The sequence below is a fragment of the Falco cherrug genome, chromosome 4 (genome assembly GCF_023634085.1).
Source record: "Falco cherrug isolate bFalChe1 chromosome 4, bFalChe1.pri, whole genome shotgun sequence".
Classification (NCBI taxonomy): domain Eukaryota; kingdom Metazoa; phylum Chordata; class Aves; order Falconiformes; family Falconidae; genus Falco; species Falco cherrug.
The window spans coordinates 26,863,121-26,885,568 of NC_073700.1; the positions used below are offsets into that span (position 1 = coordinate 26,863,121).

The 22,448-nt window shown below is 46.3% G+C and overlaps 2 protein-coding genes across 4 annotated transcripts; both read right to left on the bottom strand.

Annotated features, from left to right (window-relative positions):
- Positions 1–49: 49 nt before the first annotated feature.
- GNG13 (G protein subunit gamma 13) lies at positions 50–7,753 on the bottom strand. Of its 3 annotated transcripts, XM_055710090.1 has the most exons (4): positions 7,615–7,745; positions 3,420–3,452; positions 1,178–1,300; positions 50–323 (listed from the first exon to the last, which is right to left on the bottom strand). In XM_055710090.1, the coding sequence occupies exons 3-4, from the start codon at positions 1,273–1,275 to the stop codon at positions 218–220; spliced, it is 204 nt and encodes a 67-aa protein (XP_055566065.1). In that variant the 5' UTR covers positions 1,276–1,300; positions 3,420–3,452; positions 7,615–7,745; the 3' UTR covers positions 50–217. The 3 variants fall into 3 exon arrangements, with proteins under 3 accessions (XP_055566065.1, XP_055566064.1, XP_005444154.1); XM_055710089.1 differs by lacking the exon at positions 3,420–3,452 and having other exon boundaries at positions 7,615–7,753; XM_005444097.3 differs by lacking the exons at positions 3,420–3,452; positions 7,615–7,745 and adding an exon at positions 2,751–3,273 and having other exon boundaries at positions 52–323.
- Positions 7,342–21,848, bottom strand: LOC106631489 (uncharacterized). Its single transcript, XM_055710085.1, has 20 exons — positions 21,665–21,848; positions 20,822–20,949; positions 20,219–20,348; positions 19,963–20,056; positions 19,060–19,210; positions 18,552–18,714; positions 17,905–18,030; positions 16,627–16,689; positions 15,080–15,202; positions 14,590–14,745; positions 13,859–13,912; positions 13,410–13,627; positions 12,512–12,588; positions 12,226–12,336; positions 11,554–11,640; positions 10,580–10,687; positions 10,270–10,391; positions 9,930–10,052; positions 8,575–8,617; positions 7,342–8,411 (listed from the first exon to the last, which is right to left on the bottom strand). The coding sequence occupies exons 2-20, from the start codon at positions 20,922–20,924 to the stop codon at positions 8,334–8,336; spliced, it is 2,130 nt and encodes a 709-aa protein (XP_055566060.1). The 5' UTR covers positions 20,925–20,949; positions 21,665–21,848; the 3' UTR covers positions 7,342–8,333.
- Positions 21,849–22,448: the final 600 nt, after the last annotated feature.

Consider the following 22,448-nt stretch of genomic DNA (forward strand, 5'->3'; position numbering starts at 1 on the left):
ACCTTCTGCTCCTGTCCCCCCATGCTGCCCACCCCCACAGGCTTCCCCCTCCTTCCCCCCCCCTTTAAAAAAGAAACACTTCTAAAAATAATAAGACAAGATGAGGGTAAGGTTTTTGTTCAGGTAGTCATATTAGGAAGCTAGCTAATAAAAAAGTGTACATTCAGGGGGGGGGAGCGAGGGGCTGCAGGAGCTGGCGCTGGGGGGGGCAGACCCCTCAGAGGATGGTGCATTTGCCTTTCTCCACCCAGGGGTTGTTTTTCATCAGCTCCGGGTTCAAGAAGGGATCTTCTGGAATGCCGTCCTCGATCCACTTCACAAACCTGCAGAGAGGGGAGCGGAGGGGTGGGCACAGTGCTGCGAGGGATGGAGTGATGCTGGATACAGGGTGGGGGTGGCAGAAAGCAAAAGGGGGGATCTGAGGGGAACTGCAGTGTCCGGGGTAAATCCTGCTCTGGTGGGGAGCGGTGCTGGGGTGCAGCCTGCCCTGGGGCTGTGGGCATGACCCTCCCATGCACCCAGCTGGTTATGGGATGGGGGGGCAAGCACAAGGCAAGTTTAATAGAAGCTTTTTGCCCCCCGAAGCTGCGGCTGCCTGTGCGCTACTGGCATGGGGGCGGCTCTTGCATTGCATTTTAAAACATTTTCACCAAAGTTGCTCTTTTTCTGTCCATCCCCTGCTCCCGCCATGTGAGTGATGGGGCCACGGGCTGGGTTAACTGGTGGGATGTTGTGAGACCCTTCTTGTGAGGAGCAGGGAGATACAAACCGGTGAGGGCATGTGTCTGTCTTCTACAGGTTTAAGTCTTTTGAGCTCTACAGGGGGTGTCTGCATGCTGCCCAGCTGAGCCCGCAGCACTGGGGGGGCTCGGGGGGCACCTGGGTGTCAAGGCTTCACACGGCTGCTGCCACATCCCTGCCACCACCGGAGCTTGGGCAGCTGGAAAGGAGCTGGGGGGTGGGGAGCGCTTACAGAAAGGCTCATGAGTGGGTTGCGGGCACCAGTACTGGGGCTGGCACAGTTTCTGCCACTGGGGCTTGGTGGGCTTGAAGAACTATAAAGGGAAAATCTATTTTGGCAGCTGATGGTGACTTTAAGGGATGTCAATGCTGGCCGTGGGTGGAGAAGAGCTGGGGGGGGGCATGGGGATGGGAGGGAGGGTGGGCACCCACTCACTCGGGTATTGTCTTAGAGGACATCTCCCGCTTGTAGGCCAGCTGGTACTTCAGGCTTTCCACCTCCTTCTTCCACTGCGGGAGGTCCCACTCGTCCATGGCAGGAGCTGGGGGCTCTGCAGGGCTGCAAACAGGGACGCTGGTGTCATAACCCACGGCCACATCCTGCCCTGGCCCCCCCAGCTCTGCACCCTGCAAAGAGGGGGTCCCCCAGGATGGGGACAGCACACCACCACGCTCTGGGGGCTGTTTCCAACCCCATGGCGGAGCAGCCCATGGCTCCGGGAGCCTTCGGGGTTGCACTTACCTGCGGGCGCAGGGGCAGGTGCCCAGCGCTGTGCTCTGGTAGCCACGCTGTGCCCATGGGCACATGCAAAACCCGAAGACTGGCCAGATTTGACTGCGATTTGGATGCCGGTGGCGCCCCGGGGTGGGGAGGGCAAACAGACACCGGAGGCTCTTTGGGGCAGGGGTTTCTGTCCCTGCCTAGCCGAGGGGCCAGGGGGCACTTTGGGTGGCCACATGGCTGAGCAGACAGGCTCACATGGGTGCTCACCTCTGATTTGGGGAGCAAGACAGACCACCACGTAGCCCCTCACTCCCCCCAGCCCCCAGCAGTGGCCCTGGGTGCTGGCTAACGGTGGGCGTTGTGATTGGAGTCCAGATCAGTTTGATCCTCACACGGGGCACCGATTGTGGCAGCACAAGCAGGCTAGCAAGCTGCAACAAGGCTTTACCGGGGGTCAGATTCTACTGTCCATGCTGTTCTCCATCCTCCAGGGGCCAAACCACACTGCTCCTTCACTCTCTCCTTCCTCCGGGGACCTCCTCCATCCAGGGCCCCTCTCCCATGCTCCTCAGGGCTATTTAACCATTTTGTGGGAACAAACTACAGCTGCACATCGTTCATGCCAATCAGCCCACCGCCTTTGAAGCAAGGCCACACTGTATGTTATCAGTGTCACTCAACCCACTGCCTTCATTCCTCTACAGGTGGGGACATGCACAATGGGGAAACTGAGTCACAGCGGCTGATGGGGCACAAGCTGTGACTGCAGTTGCATGAGACCTTCTGCAGGCACCTGGCTCCCTGTGACACCCCAAGAATCGGTGGCAGGAGGGGACCTTCCCCTGCCTGTGGCCGGCTGTGACCCCAGACCCTCCAGCACGCAGCGGCACAGGGCAGCACTGCTTTGCACCCCGGGCGGCTGAACCCCGGGGGTGCCCACACACCCCATCCTGCATCCCAGGCCAGGCTGCAGCCCCCAGCACAGGGGCAGGTGAGGGCTGGGGGTGCTGGGGGCGTGAAAGCCAGCCATGCACCGGCACAGCTCAGCAGTTACATGTGCTGCCCCAGCTCGGCATCCCTGCAGAGCATCCTCCGGAAAAACAGCCAGGCACGGGAGGAGAGCAGGCGCCCGCAGCCCAGCATCCCCCTGCACCCACCGTCCGGCCTCCCCGGGGCGCCGGTCCCTGCTGGCAGCTCTCCTGGAGACAGATGGGAACCAGCATCCCCATCCCTGATCCAGCCATCCCAGAAGCATCCCACCACCGCGGCCGAGCCCTCCACCTACCTCAGCTGGAAAAGGTGCTAGTGGTGAGCGGGGGCTGCCTCCGTCCCCGCCGGCTCGGCGAGCCTCCCTGGCCTTGCCCGCGCTGCCTCCGCTCGCTGCTGGCGAGCCCAAATCCTCTGGGTAATCTATTAATGCACGGCTGGTCCAGCTGCCTCCGACACGGCAGGAGCCGGATAATGGGAGCGTCCTCCCCCCGCTGCTCCCGGGGGATTTGGCTCCGCTGAATGTGAGCGCCCAGGATGGAGGCAGCGTCCTGGTACCCGGTGGCCAAGCTGCCGAAATGGGGTTACCCCAGCCTCCCCCATAGCCCTGAGGGACAGAAGGGCCCCAAGGATGGGGGGTGGGGGTTATCGTGTGGTGGGACACGGCAGCACCTCAGGGAGGCCCTGCATCCCTGCAAAAGCCAGCCCTGCCATGGCTTTCCCCTAGCTGCTCCCGCTGTGCTGCCCCTGGGTTTTGTGGTTTTTCTCACTTCCCCGGTGCTGGTGGAGCTGGGTGGGGGCAGGGAGAGGCAGGGGTGCACCTGGGGAGGGGTTGGTTTAAAAAGAAAAGGGGAAAAAAAAAAAGGTAAATGGAAAAAGTGAGCTGTTGGGTACACAACGTATGGCAGGGTCAGCACAAGGGGAAAAGGGCAACAAAATTAAAAAAAAATACTAATGTGTAACTTACAGAGAGGAACAAAAGCCCACTGACGGTTGTTAGCTGATTAAAGAAAAACAATTAATGCAAAAGCAGAAACAAACAACCAAGAAGTAGAAAAAAAACCAACGCCCACCTACCCCACCCCATCCCCATCCTTCATTAAATTAAGCAATTAAAAATAACTTCAGGTAAGCTTGGCTGCTTTGGGAAAAAAAAAAAAAAAGCAAGGGAAAAAAAAAAAAGCAGCAAGGTTTCCACAGAGGAAAACTGCCCCACTCTTGCCCCAGGAGCCCCTCCCTGCCACCCGCCATGGGGTCTGGGGCTGTGGCCATGTGGGTGGCTGCTTGTTCCCTGCACCCACCCGGGCTGGAGCCCCCTGGTGCCACCCCACAGAGCTGAGGCTGGTGTTCCCACCCCCCTGCCCGCCCCGGGGGTGCAAGGAAAGGGTGAAATACAGATATATATATTTATGATATGATATATATAGGAGTGCACTCATATACACACCTAAAAAACCAAGAGCGAGTGTGTATATATATACACACACATACGTTAGCACATACACACACACGTATATATGCATATATATACAACATATATGACAGTGGAAAACATATATTCATATTGTGTGCATATGCATATGCATCTGTATTATATAATTTATTTAATCACATTTATTATGCCTTGTGTGCATTATATACAATATACACACATAAATATAATACATACATGCACACATGTAATTCATGCCTGCATGCATACAGATGTGTGCCTGCTCATACAGATGTGTGTATGTGTGCATATATATATTTATGGCATCAAACCACCAGAGCCATTCCCACGGTGCAGGAGGCTGATGCCCTGTGCAGAGCAGCCCCGCTGGCAGCAGGATGGTGCTGGGGGCACAGGGCCAGGGTGCAGCCGGGCTCCCCTCCCAGCACCAGCCTCCATGGCCCATCGATCCACGGCGGTAAGAGCCTCCACGGCAGCCCGCTGGAGCCGCCGGCCCTGTGCTCTTCTCCTGGAGAGGATGCTGGGGTCTGGGGCTTGGCCAGGATCGATGGAGCTGGTTAGAGCCAACCCCCAGCCTGCTGCAGCCACAGCACGAGGGTTTTTGCTTTTTTTCACCCAAAGCAAATAAATGTATTTTTCTTATTGCAGCAGCGATGCTGGGCTTGGCTGTGCCGTGAGTGCCGGGGTGGCTGTGGCTCGGGCTCGCTCCCCACGCTGCCACCCCACCGCCGCCGGCTCAGAGGGCAGCGATACCCACGCCGAGCCGCAGATCATCCGGCTGTTGACATCAATCGTAATCCCCCTCTGCTGCCTCCAAACAAGTATGGGAAAGGCTTGGGTTTAACGATAAAATGACACTGGAGACAGGTTATTGGATTTCCGTGGATTTCCCACGATCTGATGGCAGCCAGGGCTGAGTGGGGGCAGCACCCACATTTAGGAGCCACTGTGGCCACCAGCCGCAAGCCTGGGGGTTCCTGGAGCCCACCGCTCCAGCCGCAGGCTCCTCGGAGGCAGGCGGGAAGCCTTGGCCGGGCGGGCAGGACAAGGCGATGTCTGCCCGGCCCGTGGGGGTCCTGGGGCCGCAGCGGGTGGGGGGCTGGTGGCCCCAGCATGGCAGATTGCAGGGCTCGCATTAGCTACCCCCACCGGCTTTGTAGATTAAAGAATTATGAACTCCTGAAGTTTTGCAATATTAATGATTGTAGCCATCTGTTAATCTGGCAGCCAGCAATGCGTCGCTTTTGTACTTTGCTTAGTCCAGTTATTTAAAGCGTATTTTTGGTTGGGCAGGCAGCTGGAGGAGCACGGCTCCTCATCCCAGGCTAGCTGCACAGGGACCTGCACCCCCCTCCGTACCGCTCTCCCTGTGTTATTTCGGGGAGAGGAGCCCCCGGGCAGCAGCTGGCCTGCAGGCAGGGAAGGGGATGCTGGGCCAACATACACAGCCCAGTGCTCCGGGGCACAGGACCAAGGGATGTCACCTGCGGGGGGGACGTAACACACCACACCAGCAATGAGTTGAAAGCCCCCACCACCCTTGCAAAGCAGTCCCTGGGAAGCGGGGGTCTGCCCTCAGTGCCAGCTGCTAATTACGGCTCTCTTTGGGATGGTATTTTAGATAACTCAGTTCTCTGGTGCACACTTCGAAGGAACAAACTCATTTAGCAGGTTAATTAGTGTCCTTGGTAGAAAGGGTACCAGCGCTCTGCCAGCCCCCTCGGCAGATGAGGCTGGGAAGGATAATGCGGGCAGGGGCGGCGTGTTTGGGGGTGGCCCTGTGCATCCGCCCCAGCTCTGCTGCTGCTGGGGCTGCAAACTCACCCCCCGATGATTTAATTGCACAAATCCACCTGTGCATCACGGCCGAGAGGGTGAAGCTGCCCGCCCCACAGCTCTGTTCCCATCTAGAGACCGGCCGAGCCTGCCCCCTCAGGCTGTGCATTGCCACCCCCCCAGCAGAGCTGGAAGGGCCACACAGGTTTACCAGCACTACACAGCAGGGGTTGGTTTTGTTTGTTTTTAAAAACTATACCAAGAACCCCCCGGGCCTGTAAACAATTAGCTTATTGACAACGCATTTCAAAAGTCTTTTCCATAATCCGGGGTGAAGCACGCACTCAGAGCGGGCCTGCTGCCCACAGAGGCGGGCACACCACGCTCCCGCGCTAGAGGATGGCATTGCTCTTCCAGGCTTTAAGAACTTCACCCTTCATAGATGAAATTTTATTTTCGATACAGGCACTTACTTGCAAATGTTCTATTTACTGTTTGGCAGTATCAGCTGTGCATACACTTGCTCAAACAGCCGAGTTTGGTTTGCTAAAATATAATATTTGGATAAGACTGCTCTAGGTGCCCATTTTCTTCTCCGAACTACGCAATTCAATTTTTAATGAGCTCTGTTCATCTCATTTCTACCTGGAGCAGAGCAGACAAGACCAGCCTTCGATTTACCTCTGGGGTTACACTAGTCATAGTCTCAGGGTGCTGGGAAGATGTTTTCCACTACGGCTGATTGTAATGTCTGTACCTGCCTAGCCAACCCATGCCCAAAGTCAGGTGCAGATCTTCAAAGAGTCTTTTTCTTGTATGTGAGGATACTATAAATAATTATATAATCTTTTAACTCTAAGGGCTGCTATAAAACATTAAAATTCAGAGGTAGATAAATAATGAATAGATATGCTATTTACTTACAGTAAATAAAAAAGCAGTTCCTAGCCTTTCCTTGTGATGGTAAATCCAGGCTCGAAGGGGTAACAAAACACCTGCCCTCACCTGCTCCTGATCCGACAACACCGAGGAGTCTACACCCGCTCCACGTTCTGAGCGGGACTAAGGCTTACTTAGTTTTGCTGTTGACTTCTCACAGCCCTAGTGAGATGCCCCAGCACGCTGTAATGCCCACTGTTGGCCCACCCAGGGACTCTGGGAACGGGCTGCTGTGGAGTTCAGCAGAGGAACCCTCAGCACAGCTGGCTGCTCAGCCTCCCCGCGCCACTGGGCGAGTGCCCAGGGAGCATTAGGGGCCAGACTGCGGCTCGGGGAAGGAAAGCTCGGGGCAAACAGAACACAGACACAGCGCCTGCAAAGATTAATGTTTGCAGCTTCCTTCCCCTCTTTTTTTCTTTTTTTTTTTTTTTTCCTCCCCCTCAGCCATACCACAAACAGTGACCTCCTGCTGCTCAGGTAGATGAGGTGAGAAAGATTGTATTACTGGGAACGCACACGAAAAACCTCTCTTGAAACACCGCGGTGCATCTTTAGGAGCACAGACACGAACCAGGCACCCCATGGCCAGCCCTGCCAACAATCCTGAGCATCAGGGGACTGCACCGACCTCTGCTTGTCCTGGCTGAGCCTGGACAGCACGACATAGAGGTACAGCGAGTGTTTAATAACAAAAACCCCAAAACAGAACTGACAACAGAACTACAGTATTTCTATAGGGCTTTATCTAAAATTGTATCGATTTAGATACATGAACATTTTTGTAGAAAACCTGAACAACAGTGTAGCTTATTTAGAATAACAAAAGCTGCAAAAGCCACTGAAAGCCTTAAATGTGCAAAATACAGTCAATAATGATTCCTGCCCCCACCCCCTCCTGCCAAACCAACGTATCACAGCAGGGCAGAGTAAGAAAAGAGGCTAGAAATATTCCTGTTTCTCCCCCCACATTTCAAAAGTTAACTCTTAAACTTACCACTGTAACAAGGATTTTTGAGAAACCCAGAAGGCCATCAGCACCAGTCTTAACAGTCACATATTGCAGAAAGTAAAAACAACGCCCCACAACAGGAAAATGCTGAAAACTAGATTCTTTAAAAAACAAACAAACAAACAAGCCATTTACTGCATTGGGGCTTCCCAAATCTGGTTTACTGAAGCAAGTAAGAAAAATTCCGTTAATGTCCTTCAGCCCCAAGAGAGGTTTACTTTTTATGATTACACACCAAAAAAAGGGCGTGCAAACAGCATTTTAATGTAATTGTTGTACATCTGTGGGGGGCAGTTTTAATTTTTTTAAAACTTCCTCTCTCTCAGCAGCTGTTCTGCTGCAGACATCTTACCCACAGCACATCTGTGCAACACAACAGAAGTAAAGACTTGCTGTGGTTTTTTTACTTCATCCGTGTTTCTCTCTCCTCCTTTCCCCTCCAATCAGCATCTCTCTGTAGACCAGTTTTTTTAAGAAGAAAACAAGGTATAAACAGACCTACAAGAAAGGAAATCTCCACAATGTGTATGTTGAAATACAGCCACTGTTCACCATCTTAACCTAGGATCTCATTTTGGATTTCTCTGAAGTCAGTTTTTAGCTGAATGCTTTTGGAGGTGACAACTAAAGGAGAACACAAGGGACTCCAGCAAGACTTCTGAGATTAAGACAAACTGGAAAATATTCCTGAAGATTTTGCCAAATTACAGTTTTTCACAAATGTTTATGAACTTTGAGACTTCATGATGAGCTGTGGTGCCAAGAGGCAGGTGCTTTAATCCCTGGGCAGAGAAAGATTAGTTAGTATAGTTCGCTGGTTTTTATAATAATGTTATAATAACTGACATTGACATATATTTGATACATTTAAATATCTAATTGATAAGTAACATAGTTGTCACTGATAGTCTTCATTGTTAAATTCTAAAATACAGAGATACTCACTGCATTGTCAAAGATGTTGCCAAGATGCTTTGCCCATGGACACCTGAAAAACAGACAGATTCTTAATCCATTTTCTTGTAGGGACACACCTGCCCCCAGTTTTAGCCCCTCTGAGTTTTGCATTACACAAAGCTTTACAAGAAGGCTAGTCCAACAATTCACTTCAGTTCCCACACGGAGACGATTTCAATATCAGATTTACAGTAAAATAATTAAGACAAAGATTGACCAAAAGAAACAGGATTTCATCAGATTCTCTTGGATCACTGCTAGAGCATACTGTAAAACCTCACAAAACAAAACACAATTAATGTAATTACACATTTATGAAATACAGCCTAGCTCATAAATAACCGAGTGAAATGAGGCATTTTATTTTCACTGCTACACACAGCAAAGGCTGGCGGGAAGAAACAGACAGAAGCATTTCAAACTGAAGGTCAACTTACACGTCCGTGACTTCCACTTAAGACAGTTAAGAGATGAATTCTCAACATTACTCTGCTGACATCAGCTATGTGTGAATTAAAAGTGCCAGAGGAAGCAATTACTCTGCCTTCTGGTATAAAACCAGAGAGTCTATTCATTGTAAAGATATTATGTCAATACATTAAAAGTATCACCCTAAAGCCTATAAAGCTTTACTGTGCAAAACAGGAGAGCAAGGATTATACATATAAACAGCTAGTGGTTTCAAAAGTGTTTTATTATCATTTGTAATCTAGATAAAGTACCTGGGCTTTTTCAGAACTCTGTTTTCCCCACCCACTGAAGCTCTGTGCTGCTGCAGAGCAAGTGGCCTCTCTACTTTTTAAGAGGGTAAGAATGACAGGCTCACTACCACATGATGTGTTTCTTACAATTTTACAAGAAACATTGACATCTGTACACCCACTGTATTCTTGTAGATACATAATAACATACATTTTGAGCTACTTTCAACTATTTTCTCTATGTAGAGTTTTATGCAGTATTAAGCCTCCTTAAAGTCTGGTAACTGCTTTGCTCTAATTAAAGCGTTTTTGGTTGTTGTTGATGACAGTGATATTTAAGTAACAGACCCAGACTGTACCATATGTAAGCTCTTAATGACTGGTCAGGGTTGCCAAGAGCAGATATGTTTTTTGTAACATTGAGTACTGGGAAACGAGAAGGTCATTTGGTTACAACAGGTAACACGGAACAATTTCACATCTACCCAAAACACCACGTTCAGTACTTTTACAACTGCTAATAACAGGCAATAATAAAAACCAAAAACTGAATTGTGAGTCAAAACTGTTAACTAAGAGAAAACTACCACCAGTGTCACAACACAGTGATTTTTTATTTTAAAATGATAGATTTATACATACGTATGCAGATTCTCTGTAATAATATTCAGAGCGAACAGGCCAATGGATTGCATCTTTTTATGTCTGCAGGTCAAGAACAGGCAAAGGAATTCACCCACGTACTGGGGACCAAGGTTTTGCCACCTGAGCAATACAAAACCAGGAAACAACACAGCTGTTCAACAGAGACAACTTTCCCATTGATTCCTCGCACCGTATTTGCATTCTTGACTTATCCAAAGGACTGAGCTGGCTGGTTTCAGAGTGTTAAGGATTACATCTCTGCTAAACATTACTGCTGTAGGACTGCTCTGACCATTCCAATAAACAAACAGAATTCAGGGAGTAAGTGTTTACTCACAGTTTTAATATTGTTGCTTTCTGACAATCTAGATCTCTCAAAATCAGGTTGACAGTGCCCTGGAGAATATTTTCTTCATAGGAAAGATGCTCCAATAAGAGCCTCAGAGCCCAAAAGTTATTCTAGGAAGAGACAAAACAAGACCAGTGATTTAACCAAATTGCCATTAATTTCTTAATAAAACGACTAAATTAAAAAAAGGGGAACAATACCAAGTTAAATGTTCTAAAATCTCCGAGTTGCTGTTATGCAAATTTTAAATATCATTTGCTTTAATCTCTTAGAACACAAATAAGTATTTAGGACTCACCCCAAAAGCCAGGGCTATCTCTAAGAAGGAATTCAAGTATGGAAGATCACAAAAAAGCATCTGTTGTACTGCTTGTACTGCGAGAATGAGACAAGCCTCATGTTGCAACTACAGGGAGAGAGATCAACAAGAAGATACATGTACTTAAGTCCCTTTTCCCACTCCTTGTATATTGCATCCAGTCAAATCAGCACCAAGTTATTACCATTCCAGTCAGACAGGTTGGATGTCAGACACTACATCCACAAGAATCTTATGAAAACCAAAAAAAGGGGGAATAGAGCAGGTACTTTATTTATATAGCATGTTCCACCTCGTGCTCTCAAAGTCATCACAGAAACATGAAGTCTCACACTGTCACAGAAGCAGAACTAGAATTAAAGGGAAAAAAACTTCTGGCCCAGAAGTCACATTTGGAGAGCAAGCTGAACTTCCTCAAAAGTAGTAGAAAAGAACAAGAGAGCTTCTTAGATATATTGCCTGTATTTAATACAGAATGTATTTCAAGCCATCTTTGAACATGTTCTACTGTACTTGAAACCATCATTCAAAACAAGTTTAGAAATTCTGGGCTATTCTGAGTTTTGAGACAAACGCAGTGTCAAGTCTCAAAGGATAGTCTCCCGTTTAAATCAAAACAACACAAGATCACCCTGTGAGACATTAATTAAACACTCAATTATTCCCAGCCCTCCCACTTTATAAATGCAAAAACTTGAACAGTGATAAAGTAGGTTGTCCTAGGTTGAAGATGGTGCCAGACCAGAACAGACCCTAACAGTTTTCTTACCTTCGGATACCTGCTCTAGCCTTTAGACTGTACTAAGAACAATCTTCTACTGATTCCCCGCAAAAAATCTTCAAGCCCCATCTTAAAAGCTTTTCATAAAAATCCAACTGTTTTTAATACTGCTGTATCTTCAAGCACAATTAAGACAAGTGGTAAACTTCCTTACTGCCACGTGCACACTTACATGAGGAGAGAAAATTGCAGATGGTAAAGAAACATTAATTTTTGCCTTCAGTTCCTCCAAAAGGCCACCAGTGGCAGCAAGCACCCTCTGCAACAGAAAAAGTCAGTCATAACAGGAAGGATGCCCAGATACTCTACAAACACGAAACAGCACCCAAGATGGTTCTTTAATGTGCTTCTACTTTTTTTTTAGCATTTTTAGAAGAGGTTGCCTGTTCAACATCATACTCGAGGAAAGCTGGGGCTCTACAGCACTACGAAACCATATAACACAGCCTCTTCATTTTAACCTACTATGCTGAACAGATAGTTGTTTCTGTTCTTCTGAAGAAAATACTCAAATACTGACTCTTTAGGACTACCTGAACACATTTTTCTTAAACTGCTTTCCTATCCATTTTGTTATCTGATCCATCTCAACATTAAAAGATACAGAATCAGTATCAGGCATTGAGTTGCAAGCCGAGTTAATTTGTTTACTGCTGCATTTAACCCTCCCAAATCACAACATTCTGCAAAGGGTTACATTTGGCACATACCGCAAGAGCATTTGATGAGGCACTGAAAAGTTAACCGTAGCATTTAAAAGAATGAGCCAATACCCAAATCAAATGAAGTCTTGTATAAAACCAAGACAACAGACTCTCTCGTTTCATGGTACTGTCTCAATTACCTTTTGGAAGTCAAGTGGTGGCTCTTTCAGGGACAGGGGATGTAGGTGCCCACTTCTTTCCAGCAAACTGCTGCTACCCAAGACCATAATGAAGGAACTCCAGCATTTTGGCTGAAACACAGCAGAACACGTGTTTTACAAGTCAAGTCTGTTCACAGATGTGTAAACTATTCAGAGAGAAAAGGGTTCTGGCAGTAAGTCCTTGCATTAGAGAAGTAACTGGATAAAACAGGTAATATGCAGAAAAACTCAATGGGGCACAGAAACAGCTTTAATACAGACTCACATTCCTGTATAGTGACACACTGCAGTAAAGGAGTTTGAGCGCATGCTTAATTAGAGCAGCATCTTTCAAAGGCGGCCCTGCAAGAAATAAAAAAACAAAATCCAAAACATGTATTTCCTGAATAACTATAGAGTAGGAACACAAACAGGATACCAACTTAGAGATACGTTTCTACAGAAATCTAACAAAAACCTAAACAAGCGCCTACAACTATTTTACAATATTTTGTAGGTTCTGAATAGAAAAACATCATCAACTGTGAAGGGCTATTCTGGAAAGCAACAAAGAACTGAATACAATTTAGACTAAGCCACCACAGCAGGTGACCCAGAATGAAGTCTTCATGATGTACATCACACCACAGTGCGATACGCACTGTCAGTATCTTATACTTTTAAGAATTTTCCTAGTAGTTGAACATCTCTAAAATAAATCTTTCATTTCAGAATACACTTTGAGGCAAGTAGTACACACCAAGACAGATGATGACAGTTATCAGTGGCTGAACTAAAGACAGAATGTAATACACAGCTCATGAAACCCCTTCCATCAGGAAGTTTTCATTCTCAAGGCCAATGCATACCATCATGCTAAGCTACATACTGCCATTGGTATTACCGTGACGTAATAAGAGAGCTTTGTCTTTTCTTTTAATAGGTTGCTTTCCATAAAACAACTTCACAGCTGACAAAACCAGCTGTTTGTGTGAATTGTACTGAACAGATTCATGCTCAAATATAAAGACATTCTTCCTGCCTAGTGTAACGTACCATGCTTTAGTCTGGACAACTTATAGTTGGGTTCACGGTCCCTCAGAATGTTACCAATTTTAATGAAAAAGTAAAAGCTCTAACGAAGTAAGGTTCTAAATACATGTTAAGTGAGAAATCACACTTGCCAGCTGTAACCCAGGGCCCAGAGTCTAGCATATCCTTTCCAGCGGGGACGCTGCCTGTTCTGAACATCTTCAGGTAGACCTCAAACTGTAAAGGCGTTATCCGGCAGGCAGTACAGCAGGTGAGGCCACTGATGGGGTACAACAGCGAACACGCGGCATTGAGGAAGTCTCCAATTTTACAGAAATAGAATGGGATTTTATCTTGAAGGTGTCTTAACCTGACAAGAAGAAATGAATGTTTGATTTTCATTTACATGAAAGTTTTACAATATGTATGTATAGATCTGATTGTGCTTGACCGCTAGCAATTAGCAAACAGCTGCCAAAAAATCCTCCTGCTTCTCATTCTGCCAGTTTACTGCACATTAAAGAAACACAGATTAGGACACAACCTTAGGGCAAAGAAACAGTTGAGGGAGTGGGAGAAGAAACCAAAAAAAGCCATTTACCCTCTGCTATCATTGCATTTCACAGCTTTCAGGTAGCGAACAACTTCTTTATAGCTGGGGAGAAAAAAACAGAGGTAAGTAGGAAGAGGAAGGAACTGCAAAGCTATACATAGGTCAAATATTTACTACAATTAATGAAGTAAAACAGTAGATTTTCCCACATGAGACATCGCACAATAGGCTAGAAATACAACTGGCAAAAAGAGCTAATTGGAAATAGGTTCCAAGAAGCTATCCACAGATTATCTCTGTACTGTGGCAAAATAAAGCAGGAGGCTGCCTTTCAGTTTAATTCTTTAAGAGGACTATATGTTTTGAATAAACACTACTGAAGACCCAGAGACCAGAACACACATTTTTTGGCTGTCTTCCACCTATTCAGCCTTTGATTAATAGAATTTGTTTTAAACATGAATGTCTAAATGATGCTGGGTCTATGTAAACAAAGAAATGATTCACTTCAGCATTCTTGTCTAGTCCTAAAGTGTTCAAAAGGTCTTGATTCTGGCTTTGAAAAAATTCAAAAAGCTACTTGCCTTCTTGGTAAGTCCAGCAAGTAAGGTAATGCAACCTGCATGTACATCTTCAAATATGTCTTTGTTTTATATGTTTCCCCATTATATAGAACTGCCGATGTCAGGAAAACACTATACTGCAGTCAATACCATGCAAAATCTAAAAACTGAGTTCACAAAATGAAAAATCCAAACCATGACCCAACCAAATCTTACTTATTTTGGTCTACCAATTTCTCCACTCGAGCCTCTATAACAGGGAATGCTTCCCACAGAAATATTTTCCTTCCTTTCTGAGTTCTTTGACCAGTGACGTTCTGGCCTTTTAAAACGGTGGTCAGTAATACATGGTCCCATGGCACAACATTCAAGCTGAAAGTACAAAAATAATTTTCAATCAGGTTTTGTGTGTACCCCACAATTTGTTTCCCTTAGAGAACACAAAGATTTACCAATAAAACATTTTGAGGTTTACAGCTCAATTCTGGGGGGGCGGAAAGAAAAAAGAGTGCTATATGGACAACTTAACCATAGCATCAAACAACAACTTCTGTAAGGACAGGACAAATACAAAACAGGTAATATGAAATTGTATTAAGTGCTCGCACCTAACACTATTAGTGAAAGAACCATTCTCTATAGCCATTTTTCAATCAGGTAACTATATAAAAATATATTTGGTAAAAACAACCCCCAAAGAACATACCTATTTGAGAAGCCAAAACAGTGACATGGAAGCGAGATGGACTGAAAAAAAAGAATAAACTTTTCATACAAACTTTTTGGAAAGTCACACAGCACCAGCATCCTCTGAAGTTGTGTTGTGATCCTATGTTTTGAAAAGAAAAGAAAGAAAAAGAAAGAGAAAAATCTCTTAAAATCTGATGAATGACTATCAAGTTGTTAAAGGTTTTTTTTAATCCTATGGGAAAATATTCTACAGAAGTTTAGACTTTTTTTTGTTAGATGTCAGACAGTTTGGATCTATATTTAAATTTATGCTTTAAGATTTGTAGTGAACAACAGCATTGCTCTTTTGTTATTATGTGTAAACACCAGTAAAACCAAAGTTCTGTGGTCTTAAGTTTTAAAACAAAGATCCCCAGCGAGTATGTGTGAGATGCTGCAGCAAGGCACGATGAACCCAGTAAGCAACCTGAGCTCCTGGCAGCTTGACAGCTAGAGAAACCATTTTTGTCTTAACTGAAAACTGGGGATAACACACGGACAAGAAAGAGTTTCCCCTTTCAAAACTGGGGGAAGGAGGCAAAAAATTCCTTTTGATGTTCTTCTAAAGTAAGAAATTAAGAAATTCAAGAATAGTAATTTAAAATGAAAACTGATACAGGATTTAGGTTATACCTGTCATTAGTTTCAAATAAGAGGTGAGAATATATAATTGTTTTTGAGTGCTCCTGAAAAAAGTTAATAATTCATTAACCTTCTGTTGCAAGTGAATTTCGGGTTAAAGGTGAAATATAAAGCTAAAATGAGAAATGAATTAAGCCAAGTGAGCAAGATGTCCTCATTCACCAGCCTCTGGGGGAACTTTACTATGTTACATCCCTGACTACCCCATCCCAGTGGAGTACTACAAGGCTGCTGTTTTGATCTTTAACAGACACTATTTACTCTTTGGCTTAATAACCACAAGTAGCTACCTGACACCACCTTCTGGTCTGGCCTTACAGAACACTCCTGAACTACAGCTGAAAACTAATTCATCTTCTTGGCTTTGAGTTCCCCATTGAGTTACTCTGCTTTAAGGCAACAAAGAAGGGTCTGAATGCTTATGTGGCTCTAAAGGCAGGTATCGCCCTTGCCCTTCACAGAAAGGAACTCAGTGGTACTTCTAAAAATCCAGATTTGTAGCATATAACTGTAAAACCTGATAGCACACGGAGGTCCCTGCTCATTTGGCTGGCCGGTGCATATTATTGTCTGTATTCTTCTGCCTGTCCCTACCCATCTACGGTCTACACACAGGCAGCAGCGGCTACTTTGGCTCTGCTCAAACAATACTTAAGACAGTACAGTGGGGTTGTGTTCCCTGATAAGGAGTTCCTGATGCTACAGGACCGTAAGATTATACAACCCTGCAGGTTTACTTTTGGCTTTTAAGAGCGAAAGCATTCACTTTTTTCCTTTTATGCCTTTGAATTGAAGTAATTTGAAATGCATTTTAAATGCAAGCAGAAAGTTTGCAGCCAGCAACCATCCCACTGAAATCTCATATGGCAAGTCAAGTCTTACCTTTGCAACAGACAAGGGACAGCTATCTTTAATGAACCAATTTGACCAAGGTTCTGCCAGCTTCTAATCGGGGAGGAAAAAAAGCACTAATTAATGTTTGGCTTGTTTTCCTCCCTTTTTCCCTTCTCTATACTCAACTGTTTAAGAACACCCTTTTTTCTTAAAAAGCGTTGGGAGCTATCATGCTAATAAAAATAATTCCAAACAAAAAAACAAGCACTTGAAGCATAAAACACGTTCTAGAATTAACAGTTTTGCAGCAGTACCTAACCAACCGAAGCAAACCTCCCCACCCTGACCCAAGCAGCACCAAACCTTCTGACCTGCCATATTAAGACCATCACAGGCACATCTTTGCTTTTATAGGGCCTCTGAAGGGCTGTATATCATCATCCCATGAGGAGGCCAAACCACATCCCACGTAACCACAGTGAATGCTGTGGGACTTGTAATAAGGGTACAAAGAGACCTATCCAAATAATGTATCCAGCCTGTTCCTTGCAAACCTTGACAGCTGCTCAGAAAGAATTGCAGAGGAGCTGCTGTTTCTGGCCCGTCAAACCAACCCAGACCATATTTACTTCTTTATAAAAAACCTTGAATTTAAGCCCCAAAATATTTACTTTTTGGAAAGCAAAGCTCTGCAAGCTGGCTCAAGCTAGACAGTCATCAAGCATGAAACAGCCATGATACAAGCAAGCAAAGAAACAGCACAAGTAGTAAAGACTGAGGTATTTAAACTCTGTTTGTATTTATTTATTTATTATGCTGTCTTCCCAGCTGATGGGTCAGCCTTCAGATTTAGGGGAGGCATATAAAACTTATTACCCAAGGAACAGCACATGTTCCCTTCCTCCCAGGTCAGGAGCTAATGTTTCTTCACACAATGCAGCTTGTGTGCCCTCCCCTAACTCGCCCCTTTTCCTGGGGAATTAACCCCACCTGCTACCATCTGCTGTCTGTCATGATCCCTCTTCCCAGTTCCCATCTCAAATTCCTTCCCCTAGCTGGAGATCTTCTCCCCTCCTCAATCCCACTTAACTTCTTCCTCTCACACCCAACCTTTAACCCCCTCTTCTCCCCCAAATCCCTCCTCTCAACCAGTCTCATTTTTCCCCTCAGGTGTACTTGTTTTCCTCTCACTGTGCTGCAGCCAGGGCAGTGATCCTTACACTGTCCTTACCCTTAATAAATGGAAAATCAGAACTCTCTCACTTAGTCTCCTCCCTTTGAGGAGCAAAGGAAAATTACACACTAGATGTGGAATGGGATACTTACAAAGCAGGGTCTTTATGAAGTGTTATCTCCTTAGCAGCTCCCAGAAACATGACAGCAGCAGCTTTAGGACTCTCTTTTTCTGCTTGATCTAAAAAACTTGTTACCAGTGCAAAAACTCCAGAATACCTAAGAAAGTTAAGTAGTCTGTAAGATAAAGTGTCTGCAAGGATGTACTTTGCAAAAAAAATGTCAATTATGACCGTTCTACAGTTTGAGGGCAAACTGACTTGCCTTTCCTTGAAAAGCCTCTGTTACAGTAAAAAGGTATTTGCACAGCCACAACTTTAAGCATTTTAAAGGCACATACCACTGAGCAAAAGCTGAACCCCATTCTAAAAAGAACCCTACTAAAAATATAAGCTTTACTTTCACACTTTCTTTAGGTTATAATAATGTGGGATATTATCATGTGTCTTAGTATAGCACAAGATATCCATTTAAACTTTTATTTAAGATGTATTTAAGATGTATTTAATGTAAGCAACTGTGCTTACATCCAAGTGCTGTTTAATAGCTCACTGGCCAAGTTCTCTCAGCTATGTTTTTCTATATCAGATGCCATGATTCCAATTATCCCTTGACTAAAGGAAATCAAACCTGCACTGGCCAGTATGTACTGCTAGTAGCTGAGTTCTGTCATCACTTACCTGTATACAACCTCCATGTTGCGTGATCTGCAGATGTTGCATCGCCCAGGAGGCAACTTTGTGAGGCAAAAGCATTCCTGTTGTGTGGGAGGTGTTCTTTCTCCAACCAGATACTTACTATATTCCACAGAAAGGTCCTGGATGAATTTTATTAGAAGACTTCCTAAGAGAGCAGACAGATAAGAAACTTTTAGTGCAATTTTTAATTTTTTTCAAAACTAAAAGAAACAAAGACAACCCCATGTGAAATATTTAGCAAGTTACTCACACCCAGTCTTATTGGTCAGGAAAGCTTTGTTGCTTCTTCCAAGGGAGGAAAGCAGGAAAGTACACAAACTGGACCTGCAGACCTATGTCTGGTCTGAGTATGGCCCACAAAGAAAGTAGAAGCAGTAAGCTGTCACCAAGCCTTTGCAGGGAGAATTGTGGACCAGACATTGAGCCACAGACTTGAGCAGTGATGGTGAGCCACAGGTCTCCCAGGACAGTATGACAGCATAACACCTACCACCATGACGAAGGTCTGCATCTATATCTGTGAGCTCCAAATTGAACATTACAAGAACACCAGCCAAGGCAAAGTCACGCTTGTCCTTCCAGAATTTGCTTTTGTTGTGTGCATTGCAGTGACAGAGCGAAAGGGTTGTCCAATTCTGGCACTATTTCATAAAATGTGAAAAACAGGCAAAGGTTTGGGGTTTTTTTCCCCCCCACACCCCTCAGTTAAGCAAATAAAAAGTTAGTTCCTCTGAGTGAAGGACTACCACTCATTTAATTCTTTACACACCTAGGCAAAGCCACAGCGAAGTATTTTGACAGTCAGGGCAAGAAGCCAATATGGCATAACCTCCCCCCCCAGTAATTTACTGTCATTCCTGAACACCTTACAGAGACACTTAGGGCTGGCACCTTTCCCAATGTAAATTGGTAACAAAGCACTGTCTTCATGCGTTCACCCCAACTTTGCTTAGAATTCAGAAAATTTTGAATTGTAAGAAAACTCAAACAAACCAACCCCACGCACCCAACTCCCCAAACTCACCCCCGCTGTCACCCTAGGTTAGGACAATCTAAGAGTCTGACACTTCTCTAGTGCAGTGAGAAGCAGTCTGATTTAGTAATCAGAGCTCATGAAATACACTGTGAGTAAACAGGCAGTGCATTTGCTTATACCAAGTGAACGTCCACTCCAACAACTGGCTGGACTACTAGAAATAAACCCAGTCAGTGACCACATTTTTAGTAGCATTGTGAAACAGATGTCAACATTTAGGAGAGGAACTGTTACAATAATCAAGTTTCACGTATCATTTATTTTTTTAGTGTGCTTAAGAGTGATTAGTTTTTAAAAGACTGTTGAGTAATTTAGTTTACTGAAAGTTGGGCATTTCTTGATTACAGCTCTGCTTACCTCAGAAGCTAGTTTATCACAAACGTAGCAGTAGCATTGATTACAAATATCAGCATTTTTTCCAAGGGGTGAGCATGTATCGCATTCTGTTCGCCTACAAAGTTGAAAACCAGAAGGTTACTTATGAAACAAGTTACATGCATATCCAACTCTACTTCTGCTTTCAGCTGTTAAAAACCTAACAAGGTTACTGGACAAGATGGACTAAATGTGGAAAATGAAACCCCCATATTAACCTCCACATCACTGAACATACTCAAACGGATGTATTGTACAGTCATATCTTGCATGAGGCATCACGTATGCTTGTTTACTGAAAGTAACTATTAGTTCACATTCCTCATCCACAACTTCTTCAGATCTCTTCTCTTCCAGGACAGACTTCTCTGTAGAAAAGAGAACATGCAGTATAGATCAGTATAAAGGTAACTACAACTTCATTATAAATTCAACCAGCTATTGATATTTACTTTTTAAATGCACTTTAAGGCACAAATTTTCTTATGATTTCATACAGTACCATTAAGAACGGTACAGTGGCCTGGGACACAAAGCTTCCACCCTCTACCAAAACAGGGGTAATGTAATCAAAAAGAATCCAATTGATTTTGAAAAGGCCCAGTCTCAGCTAAGTTTGTAATATTTTGAAACCACACAGCAGTATCCTTAAGGGCAAGTAATGCTCTCAAAGAAACCCCCAAAATCATGAAATAATGGCAGTTCCTCCTCATTTCATTTATTTTTGAAGTACTTTGTTTTCCTAGCAGCAGAAAGACACATTTCAAGCATAACACATAATAGTTCACTTTATTTCAAAAGTTCTTTTACAGAGCTTCATCGACAAGAACACAGTACTTACCCTGTGGGTCTACTAACAAAACTGAACTCCCATGAGTGTTCTCAGCTTCATCATCACTGATCAGGATTATGCTCTGCTCTTCTTCACTTTTCAACGGCCCCATGGTTATTGAACTCCAAGGGAGAGAACTGCTTGGCAGCAAACAGGAGATAAAGGCAGTTTACACTTTGAAGGTCCTTTCCTCAAGAGGGGAACAAAAAGACTTATCCAAGACCCTAACTCTTCATCTATGCCAAGTTAGTTACACTAGGGACAGGAAAAATCAACCCTTACTGCAGTCAGCAGCTAAGAAAACATTGCATTTTCCATCCAGAGCTGAGAGAACCCTAAAAACAAGGAGGTGGGGGAAAAAACCCCCTGAAACTCCCCCCCAGACGTGAGGTGTGTTGTTCCTTCGGTGGGACCGCTTTTGAAAGAACTATCTAATGATAACAACTATTGATCACAACAGTTTAGCAGTACCTCACAGGCTCGGGGCGCCAGCGATGCTCAGCGCAGAGCCGGCTGCTCCCTCCCCTCCCCTCCCCCCAGCTCCCCAGCCTCCAACAAGCACATGCCAGCTCAGCCCGCCTCCCCCATACCCCCTCCTCGGCCCTCCCTCAACAGCCCCCTGCGCTGCCCCCCCGCCCCAACAGCCGACCGCGCTCCCTCCTCCCCACTCCCAGCCCCACGCAGCGCCCCCGCCCCGGCCATAACCCACGCTCCTCAAACAACCGCCCCCCGTCCGCCTCCCGCCCCTCAGCCCCCACGACCCCCGGGGCTGCCCCCAGGCGCTCCCCCTCACCGCACGCCCGCCGCCGCCCCGCTAGGCCCCAACCCTCGCCCCGCCGCCGAGCCACTCACCCCGCCACTATTCGAACAAGTAAGTGCTTCCGAGGCGGCGACGCCGGAAGGTCACGGTGACGCCAGCCGCGCTCCTTCCGCCTGGCAGCGGGGTGGCGGGGCGCAGCGGGGCTGCCATGTTTGGTGAGGGCAGGAGCGGGGCGGCTGCGGGGCGCGGGGCCTGGTGCGAGGCCGCCCCCCTCACAGCGGGGCTCCCACAGCGTTTAAATCAACCCGTCATCCTCCGCAGGCTGTAGACTGAGGGAAGTGGGCATCAGCGCAGCGTCCTGCGGGGCCTTTTGACGTGCGAGGCCTAGCAGGAGGCGAGGAGGGAGGCGGCCGGGCCCCGTTGTGTCGTCTGAGGGTTGCGGGGGTCACCGTGGTGGCCCAAGCCCCCAGGCGGCCCTGGCTGTGTGGTGGGCCTGGCTGTGCGGCCCCCAGGCGGCCCTGGCTGTGTGGTGGGCCTGGCTGTGCGGCCCCCAGGTGGGCCTGGCTGTGCGGCCCCAGGTGCCTCCCAGCCGGGAGAGCTGCTACCCCTCAGTCAGGCAGGGACACGCTCCTCCCCGGCCCCCATGGCCAGGACAGCAGCTGCTGGCAGAGGAGATGTTTTCGCTGTGTGTAGTCATCCCTAATTGCCACCTTCTGTCACGACAGGCTTTTCCTACTGCAAACCCAGCAGGCTATCGGCGAGGGAAGGGCCACATCCAGCAGCTGAGGATTTCCTCAGTAACACTAGATGGTACCAGAGCTCCACACAGGCTCAGAATGGGCCCGGCCAGACAGAAAGTACCTCAAAAATGGAAAT

Bases quoted from the DNA above. Each gene is read 5' to 3' on its own strand.
- GNG13 (XM_055710089.1), bottom strand. From the start codon at position 7,652: ATGGCCTTCTGGGTTTCTCAAAAATCCTTGTTACAGTG. The intron at 1,301-7,614 runs GTAAGTTTAAGA...CCCTGTTTGCAG, and splicing joins CAAAAATCCTTGTTACAGTG to CCCTGCAGAGCCCCCAGCTC. The intron at 324-1,177 runs GTGAGTGGGTGC...CCCTCTCTGCAG, and splicing joins TCCTCTAAGACAATACCCGA to GTTTGTGAAGTGGATCGAGG.
- LOC106631489 (XM_055710085.1), bottom strand. From the start codon at position 20,924: ATGGGGCCGTTGAAAAGTGAAGAAGAGCAGAGCATAATCCTGATCAGT. The intron at 13,913-14,589 runs GTAAGATTTGGT...TTTTCTCCCCAG, and splicing joins AAATTGGTAGACCAAAATAA to CTATAAAGAAGTTGTTCGCT. The intron at 12,589-13,409 runs GCAAGTGTGATT...TATTTCTTGCAG, and splicing joins TGGGCCCTGGGTTACAGCTG to GGCCGCCTTTGAAAGATGCT.